We start from the raw sequence: 9,576 nt of genomic DNA, 5'->3' as shown, positions 1-9,576 counted from the left end.
TGGCCAGGCTTGGATTCAACAATAAAGTGAGGGGAACTGACAGTGACACCGCTACCCGTCAAAATGTAGTTAAAATTAGGTCTGGTTGAGGAGTGAGAATTGATGTCTGTGAACAGTCAGATTATGATAAAGGTCAAGTAGTTTTCATGGTTTGGCTCAAGTGTACCATCATCATTTGTTATTGCCACGTCTCCCATAATGCAGGGCAGTGAACATTTTCATAGACGGAGCTGCATTTCTAATGCTCCCCCAACCCCACCCCGCATGTTGGTTTTTACAAGATTTCAGACTTTCCAACAGTTTGGTTTACAAAAGTAAGCCTTGAGTATTGAGCAATGTTTCAGCAAAGAAAGAAAGAAGTTGGATCGTGAATCTTTTACAAAAATAAAGAAGACAAATGAAAGAGTAATTGTTTACATATACATCAATATATTCAGGAGACTAGAAGGATTGTTAGAAAAATTATGGTAATTTATTACTGAACTTGAACAGAGATAACTTTCAAGCTTTTATGACTTGGCAGAAAATTACAGAAATTTAATCAATGTGTAATGTTAGCTGTCAATTAAATTTACTACTAATATGCTCTTTCTATTGACACTTTCAAGATCTTATTGGCAGCACTTTCCTTATGCTGAACATCATCATAAAATGTCACATATGCTTATGTTCATGTCTTTCAAGCACAGTCCCACTGCTATATTTTAAGCCACAAAATGTAGTAAAAAGTAAACTAGAGTTTGTTATAATATTATAACTAGCTTTGACATTAATAATCTACCTGACTTTGTCATGTCATGCTCAAAGCATTGCACATCTAAGGTTATAAAACTTGTCTAAATACTATAACAAAATTATAAAATGATATACTAGGTAAAAGTAATCTTTGGTAAACAAATATGTAAATATTACATAAAATGGAATGCTGAGATCTCTCACACGTCATTAAAGAAGTGTATCTTGTATTGCAGTCTCTAACAATTCTAAACCCATCGATGCTTTGCACCTGTGAAAACTTTCCAAACCACTTCTTTGTTCCTATATCACTATCCTACACTGGATTTAAACATAGCACTTCAATATTAGATATTTGTGTTTACAATTGCTTTCACTTTGTAACTTTCAACTGAATTTAAATGTTTACAAAATATGCAATTACAATACTGTCCGTAGAATTTGGACTTAGTGGGTTACAAGTGGCACTAATGTTGTGGGCAAGATGGCAGCCTAAGCTGCTAAGGCCAAAAACCAATTTTTAAGTGGGACTTCATGTCAACACATCTAAGTAAGACTTCTTATTCATTATGCTACAGATATATTTATAATGAAATGGAGTTTGGTTGCAGTTGCCCATACTTCACTCGTCAAGTTTCCTTTTTGGTTTCTTGGGATTCCTAGAACGGCTCTTTGCTTTACACAACGGACATATTGGGGCATTTCTATGGATCTGCTGATGGCAAGAAAGACATGCCTGAAATTTAAAGAAAAAACAAAAAAATAAAATTAACGTAAACAAATGAAAGTCAACTAGTAAGTGTCATCAAAATTGATATATATATATATATATAATTTTAATGAACAAAATGGTACCACTATCATCTCAACCCCAATATAAAGTCCTTAAGTCAGTAAAAATATCTGTCCAATTTTTCCAAAATAATGTCCATGTAACCCTTTAAACTACAATTATATCAACAATGTCGAACAGAATTCCTAATAAAAACACAATTGACAAAGGAGATAACTACTGTATTATTCTCCTCTGTGAATTCTTGTTGCTACTGGTTTATAAAGTGTAATTCCACCAACCTTCATAGGGGGTGGCTGTTGTCTAGGGAAGGACTGTCTCTCTGCTGGTTTGGGTGGTGCGGCAGCTGCTGCGGCAGTGGCAGAGGGTCTGGCCACTGGGAGCTGCTGACCATGGACATTGGGGGCCGCTGCCACTGCTAGAGATTCTGGTAGGGTCTGTTCCTGAGATTCAGTCTGCCACTCTGTCTTCTGTTTCTCAAAGTATCTATTAAAATATCAAAAAGGTTAGTTTGAAAAAATAATTGGCGATGAACCTGAAACTATTACAAATGTACTTTTTTCCTTTAAAAGTTGTTAATCATAAAGTTTATAATCAAATACAGCCCTCTATCATCAAAGTTTAAGAGCTCTGTAAATTTCAGTAAGTTTGCAACTAAGCTTAGTGTTAGTGAAGCAATAACTATTCTTATCTACTCATTTTCCTTCAAGAATATGACTTATGCACCAAGGCAATGAGCATTACACTGAGTCCAAGATAACCTGGCCCATGTAGATTACTTCCTAGATTGTATGCGTTTAAGTATGCGTTAATGGTTATACACTCTGGGAGATGTTAATAATTAAAATCTTATTGCACTCATGACTTACTCTGGGCTGAGTCTGTCGCCATCGTCTCCTAATTTCTCTAATCCAATAGCTGCCCTCATTGCATCTACTTCCTCTTTAAGTGGAAGGTACTCATCATACAGGTGCTTGGCATTTTCAAATGCCTTATTTCTCTCTTCTTCTGCCTGTTTTATTGTTGTTTCCATCTGGTGAGTAATAATAAGCCAATAAAGAGGCAATCAATGAGAAAACTGATTAATTACTAAATAAAGAGGGACTACATTTTTCTTATTATCATCCACTAGTAAAATGACCATCTAAAGGCTAGCCTAGGTTTACATATGATAACCCTCTTTCTTTGCAATTTTTACAAATTAAACCTAGAAAATAAATGAAGATCTCATAATATTTGGCAAACATTTTTTAACCACATTTTAAGTTATCCTGCCATTGCTATTCGATAGGCAGGGGGGTCAATTTTAGTCCCTAATTTACAAATGTATATGAAAATATAAATAAGAATTAAAGCAAAATTTTTCAGAAGTACTGAGAATGCCCCAATTCCTCACTGTGTTGATATCAGCATGGATCAGCCTCAGTTCCTCCACATGGGCCATCTTTTCCTGAAGTAACAACTCCATCTCTTGTTTGTATTCTTCCAAACATCTTTCTTCATTGTCTGTCGTCTCAATTTCTTGGCGAAGTTTACTTCTTATCTTCTCTAACTGCAAAGTTTTTCCTCTGAAAGAGATGGTAAAATGTTACATTTTCTCCACAAAAAGACACCAAATGGACAATATAAGAGTGATGGTCACACTGTTATTATATCAAAGACTTAAGGCAAGAGATACTATGAAGAATAGATTATCCCTAACCACAACAAAATGCTAGTTTTGTATTCATGAATATCTCTATAAAGATATGATAACAAAGTACTTTTTTGCCTATTAATCACAGAGCTATCACTTTGTTAACATATTACAGACAAAGCGACTTTTCAAAGCCTTACTTATTATTATTGTTGCATTCTGTCTATGTATCCTCATAAGAAATCAAGGAATTTCTTGGTTGGAACATGTCATGATGTGCAGTGTAAAACTAAGGTTATTTTCTAATAAAATTTTTTCACAACTTCACACCATTGAACACAGTTTCCTGGCAAGTATCCAAATACAGGTGTTTGATGGGTCCAAGACCTTAAATCTTTAACAACATTCCATGTATATTTAGACTGAAATCCCCTTGCTTATAAGGAAGCTGTAAATGCATGTTCTTACTATTTCCAGGGAATTATATCCGATATAATTCCCTGCTATTTCACAGTGCAACATGTGAAAGTGAGAGTAAGGAGGTAGAGTAGGGAATATCCTGCACACTACAGGGAGCACATATATTCAATTAGCCTTCCCATTCTTGCCTTCCCATTTCTGCCATAACTGCCGTGCCAGAATTCAGAAACAGAATATCAATAGCCTTTACTATCTCAGTACATGTTCTTACCAGTCCTCATACAGGTTCTAAACAGCGAGATGGCCCATGAACATAGAGCCGGATACGACTCGGACCCAAATCCAGTCTCTCTCTCAAATGTATACCAGTATTTTGTGTGAAATGCAATTCTTTCGTGATTTTCTTAAGATCACTGAAAATGGTGCTCTCGTTCCTACCTTATATCTTTGATGCTCTCCAACCTGTTCATCATAGCGGCTTCTTTGTCCTCCATCGTGCAGTCGTTTTGAACAGCGATGACATAAAGAGGCGACACTTTACAAGATAAGCTCAACTTTACACCAGTACTTTCTTTGAAAGTGTAAAATCGTGATAAAGTTTTCAAAAACGAGATAACTGTAGATGAGCATATGTGGAATTTTTGCTTATTCAACGGAATAATGTCTATTTATTGAACTTATTGATCATCGAAAATTAAGTTAGTTGTGATTGCGTTTGCTTTGTAGAGTCACAGCCTTAATTGTGATGATTGTGTTTTCCACCGTGGGCCACTCGGCAGACTTTCACTTCCTAAAAATGTTTGCCACTTTTCTCCAAACATTTTAGTCCAAGTCAGAAAATCGCATGCATAATTGTTTGAATGGTGTTTTTCTCTTTTCATTTAAAAACGAAGAGCTCAAAATAATTTACAGAGGAGAAATATAACAGTGGGGTAGGGGGATAGACCTACTCACTGTGGCATTTCAGTGGCATTTTTTATCAATACATTAAATTTCTATTAGAAGCCGTTCCTGGTGTTGCTGTTCTATCAGCGAGACTTAAAACCCAATGACTCAGAATACGAAAGATGGAGCCAGGATGGAAGGCAAAGCAGAAAACAATTTAAAATTTAAGTTTATTGACTCTGCATTGCACGGGTATCCTACTACTATCGCCAGTAGGCCTATAGGCTCAAGGTAAATGCTTCTAAAAAAAGCATCCACAACCACAAGACTTTGGCTAAACGGAATAAAAGGGTTCTTTTTTGGAGTTGCTTGTTGAGGAAATCAAAACAAAGTTAGAAAATTGCCTTTGCTTTGAAATGTGAAGTTTTGATTAAAAAACAAGCCTTTTCCATTAATATTTGTTATTCTCGTAAGTATCATTTTCAATGTTTTTGGCCTATAACTTGTTGAACATCATGTAGCACTACAAAGGCCGCATCAGTGGCACGTAGCCCTACATGTACACACACTGGACAATAGAAGTGTCACCCCCTGAATTAGAGTAATCAAACTTTATAATGCCTGGTCTACTTATAATGTGACTAATGAGTATAAAACCGCTGTACCATGGAATTGTATTGTTGGTCTTTTTGTGAAATTTGTTAATTAAATGATACCAGGAGCATATCATTCCACAGTCATTTATCTCCCCCAAAGTATTGGTTCAGTAGGGGTGACACTTCTATTGTCCAGTGTGTGTACCTACAAAACCCTGTGCGTGAGAACTGTAAAAAGTTACAAGAATATTTGCTGTATTTTACATTTATTCATAATTACAGAATTTCATAAGTGACTCAAAATAACTTAACTGACACGCGAGTCTAAAATCTATTCCAAAGCAGGGCAATACAAATCCAGGATAACGCCTGTGGGAACCAACTGAGGTTGGTTTGGAGAACGTGAAGATATAAAGATCTTCCAGCACCTTTTTTATGAATGAATGAATGAATCGTGATATATATTTCTATTTCACTCTTGCGCAATGATCTCATTCATTAAAATAGAACTTAACAGGCTTGCCCGCGTTTTTACCCCACAGCTTTTACGAGAAGCGTGTGAATTCAAACGCAAACATTGGCGTGCCCTCGACTCGTGATTCTTTACCCGACTGTCGCGTGACGCACATGAGGGTTAAACTTTGCATTACATGTTGACGTGTCAATAGACCGTTTAAATTCAAATCAACTCGAGGTGATCTTAGGCTCAGGTTAAAAAGTAAACATTGTTCAAGCTACCCCGATTAAATATCCGTTTATGGGTTTTCTCTAGTTTAAACAAACCGTTTCCATCAAAAAGCAGGGGAACATTTTGGCGAGACATATCAGTTCGTCTAGTATACTCATTCATCTTCTAATATTTTTGTGTGAGGATAAAATCAAACATCCACAAAGTAAACCATCTGCATCATAAAAACCACAAGTTTTCTGTAAAATATTCCTTTTTATTTCATCATTTTATGGAGATATTTATTCAATATTTGGTCAACATTGTGTCTTCCTAATCTATCATGTTTCTATTTTTTTTAACGATGGCTACTGAATGTTGTATCAGTAGAAATTAGTTATGAAGAAAGGCATGCAGGAGTCTTCTGATGGAGAAGGATGACAATAAGCCCTGCTGCTTTTCATCTTCTATGTGAGTGCTTACTTTCATTTTGTCTTTTTATGCAGTGTTCACGTTGTGTCTCTGCAGTAGTACTGGAAGGGAATATGTAAAAATAGCAGTTCAAAAGCAGCTCTTTATTAATGAGCTTTACTCTCATAAAATCGTCTTATTTTCGACACATGACTTTGATATGTGTTATCATTCTGTCTGTGACAGGAAACATTAGAGATTACAGTGGTATTAGAAAAAAACAATCATGTTAATAATGACAAGGTCACCTGGTTCGATCTCAAGAAATAAGTAAACGGAGCTCAAATGCGTTACCTGAGATCCATGCAAAATCACATGTACCTCCTTCCAAAGGGACCAAACTATTTGATTTTATAAACCAGGGTTTCAATGGCTATTTTCAATTGGAATTACGCGACCCATTGTAAAATATGCGCGAAGGGTTCTATTTATGTATTTGACTTTGCCTGAAGTCAGTCTTTACCCAGCAATTCAAGATCCAGTCCGATGAAACCTTAGAGCAGAGACACCATACCTTTTATTTACCTGTTATTGCAAGCGTCTTGAACTACACTGGTATATTTCTTCCTTTTAGTTGTCAACAGCGAAACAAAAACATGTTTTACAGCGCACTGGCAAGTGAAATATATTGTGATACATTTCACTGCTGAATGAGAAGTGCCCTAATCGGAAATTGCCCATCTCTAACTAAATATTAGCAACATTAACCTGAAAGACGTAACAAAAAGGAAGGATTTGTGGTCCCTATGCAAGCATAACATTCTTGACAAAATATTTATCGGTTACACAGAGGGAATGCTCAGTTATGACATTAAATTAGACAAAACAGGTTAGGCTACTGAATACGAAGCTTTAGTCAAACCCAATCTGGGCTCTATTACACAAAAGAATTTAAACCCTGAAATAGCGCTAAGCTTTTAGACTAAAATTCAAGTCTGCTATGACTCAAGAGAAATCAGTAGCATTCTAACTAAATTAAATATTGCGCATGTTTTAACAAAAAATATATATATAAGTAAAGTTTCATACCAATACTTACTTAAAGTTGAGCACTGTTGCTTTTCAATGGAAAAGGTCAATTTTTTGCCTGAAAGATAAAACAAATTTTCGGACCAAAGTTCCTTTGTAAAACTGACTCCACCACTCAATACATGTGTGACCTGTTATTATACAGTATGTTCACTTTTTTCTTACAGTAATCATCAAAGACAATGAAGTCAACGGTATTAAATATTTCATGGTGAATTCTTAAATTAGTTCTCTGGTGATGTCACGTTATTTCAGGTTATGCAACGAATATATTTGTCAAAATTAACGTGTCGGTTTGCCTTAAATTAATGTGCTGTGAATTATTTTGTAAATAAAAATAACCAGATTAAAATAACACAAAGAGTTACTGCTTTTCCTCTGCTCTGATTCGTTTTAAATGATTCAGCCTTACCTCCTAAGTTTTCTCTAGTCTTTCTTCCATATACATGTACCCTATCATCCCTGCATGAAATAGCGTTATTTTTTAAATCTAACTTTCCAAGAAAAAGGTCAGTCTGATGAGATCTAGGAAAGACATATTTGCGTTCGGCATTCTATTCTATGCATAAGTTTCTTTTTTCAAAAAGTGCTAGGAGTTCAATCAATATCGAGAATAATCAAAGACGTAAGGTTGTACGTTGAATGAATGAATTCAATCAAGGGATAACTTATGATAGTGTCTGCCATCGCCGCCAGACCATCATGGTCACCCCACCCCCTCGTGCCACGATATGCACAGGAGGTAATTACCCTGTACCTGGGCCATACAGGGAAATTTGACTAGATATTCATTTACATTCCTCTAACTATTCTGTGCGCATCATTGTACTGTAAGAATCTTTTTGGAAAAAAGTCGTCACCAAACCGGAATCTGGTAGCCTCTGGCAGGGAGAAGAAGGCAATAAACTTTGCATGAAATATTGTCAGCACAGTCCCACACAAAACCCAATCTAATGTCTATCAAATCATCTAAGACAAATGCTGCATAAAGTCCCCAGACCCAAGTCGCTCAAACATAAACAGTTTCCTTCCCTTCATTTAGAGAACTTGTTTGGTATTCGTTTCAAGTGATGCAACTTCAATCCTCTTGTCAACAAACCGCCGGGGCAGGGCGGACCGCAGAGTCGCCCTTGAACAATTGGTTTTGTTTTAGTTTGACTTAGTGAGTGTCCTTCAAGTAGTTACAAGACAATGATTGTGGTGTGAGATCTGCCTCATTGACGTTCCACGAAGCACTCTTAACTTACCAGTTAAATTAGCTTTTCCATGACTGTGAATCGTTTCACTTATCACGGTTTTATAAGAGCCTCACCAAGTTTATGGCGTTTGTTTTGGTAAGATGCGTGTGGAAATACGCAAGTAAAACCCTCAATTGAACATAAGAGTATTTTCACGCTTATTCCTCCAAATTATACAGGCGTTGCGATAAACAATATGTCACGAATTGACTGCTACCGTTTCTAAAATCGAAAAAACAACTACTATCATATAGTTACTGCTTAAAGCTAGGTAACAGGCATTTCATTTCACGCCTAATGTTTAGTTAATCTTGGTCATACCTTACTTTTATTTTTTGTCCTTTCTTAACAGAATGTGTTTAAGCGGAGTAGCTGTGTAAAATAAATAACGCTTCTTTCATGTCTGATGCAACAAAGAGCACAAAGGTTAGCTGAGTAGCCATTCACCGACAAAAAGCAATAGAGTTTTAGACCAATCATGCCAATACTGGCTAAATTTTTTTATCTGATTAGAGCATTAATGCGCATTGCAAACAGTAAATGGCACGAGAGCTTTTAATATATATATAAATGAAAAAGCACCACAGATTACATAAAAGTTATGTAAAATATGTTAACTTCCAAACATGAAAAAGAACCATAACTTGCATGGATACGACATTAATTTCCAAACAGACTTCAGATATTACAGTTACATTTTACACGATCCCATGGTTAAGAACACGGTATTGTATAAGTAAGAGTCTTGATATCCACCACAATTTGGTTTGACATCACAGAGTGGTGTTCTTGTTTATGGCAATGAAGAGGAAGATGCGGTCTTTGAAGACAGCCTACCACAACTATTAATTTTCTATTTAATGCACTCAAATTTCTGAAACTGGCGATGTGCCGTAACAGATTTAGGCAAAGGTTACGAGTAACCCTTTTTTCACATTAGATATTATTCGTAAGAACTGGTTTTACAGGAGAATGTTTAGAGTGTGCCTTATGTGCGAAACTGGTTTTGCAGTGACTAAGGGATGGAGATAGAGGGGGTCGTAACTAATTTAGGCAAAGGTTACGAGTAACCCCTTTATTCACATTGAATATTACACGTAAGAACT

General features: G+C 36.0%; 1 protein-coding gene across 1 annotated transcript; it reads right to left on the bottom strand.

Annotated features, from left to right (window-relative positions):
• Positions 1-450: 450 nt before the first annotated feature.
• Positions 451-4,186, bottom strand: LOC106156483 (zinc finger C4H2 domain-containing protein). The gene is made up of 5 exons (XM_013531747.2): positions 4,023-4,186; positions 2,925-3,096; positions 2,398-2,561; positions 1,810-2,014; positions 451-1,471 (listed from the first exon to the last, which is right to left on the bottom strand). Exons 1-5 carry the CDS (start codon positions 4,076-4,078, stop codon positions 1,358-1,360), a joined length of 711 nt encoding a protein of 236 aa, XP_013387201.1. The 5' UTR covers positions 4,079-4,186; the 3' UTR covers positions 451-1,357.
• Positions 4,187-9,576: the final 5,390 nt, after the last annotated feature.

The sequence above is a fragment of the Lingula anatina genome, chromosome 1 (assembly GCF_051362555.1).
Source record: "Lingula anatina isolate TDL-2025a chromosome 1, LinAna3.0, whole genome shotgun sequence".
NCBI classification, from domain to species: Eukaryota; Metazoa; Brachiopoda; class Lingulata; order Lingulida; family Lingulidae; genus Lingula; species Lingula anatina.
The sequence above is the reverse complement of the archived record's forward strand: the minus strand, read 5'-3'. Positions and strand labels throughout refer to the sequence as shown.

What these genes read in the sequence shown, in the direction of transcription:
- LOC106156483 (XM_013531747.2), bottom strand. Translation starts at nt 4,078, where the DNA reads ATGGAGGACAAAGAAGCCGCTATGATGAACAGGTTGGAGAGCATCAAA. An exon ending in GAGAGCATCAAAGATATAAG is followed by an intron (nt 3,097 to 4,022) that starts GTAGGAACGAGA and finishes CATCTCTTTCAG; the next exon opens with AGGAAAAACTTTGCAGTTAG. An exon ending in AACAGCCACCCCCTATGAAG is followed by an intron (nt 1,472 to 1,809) that starts GTTGGTGGAATT and finishes TTTAAATTTCAG; the next exon opens with GCATGTCTTTCTTGCCATCA.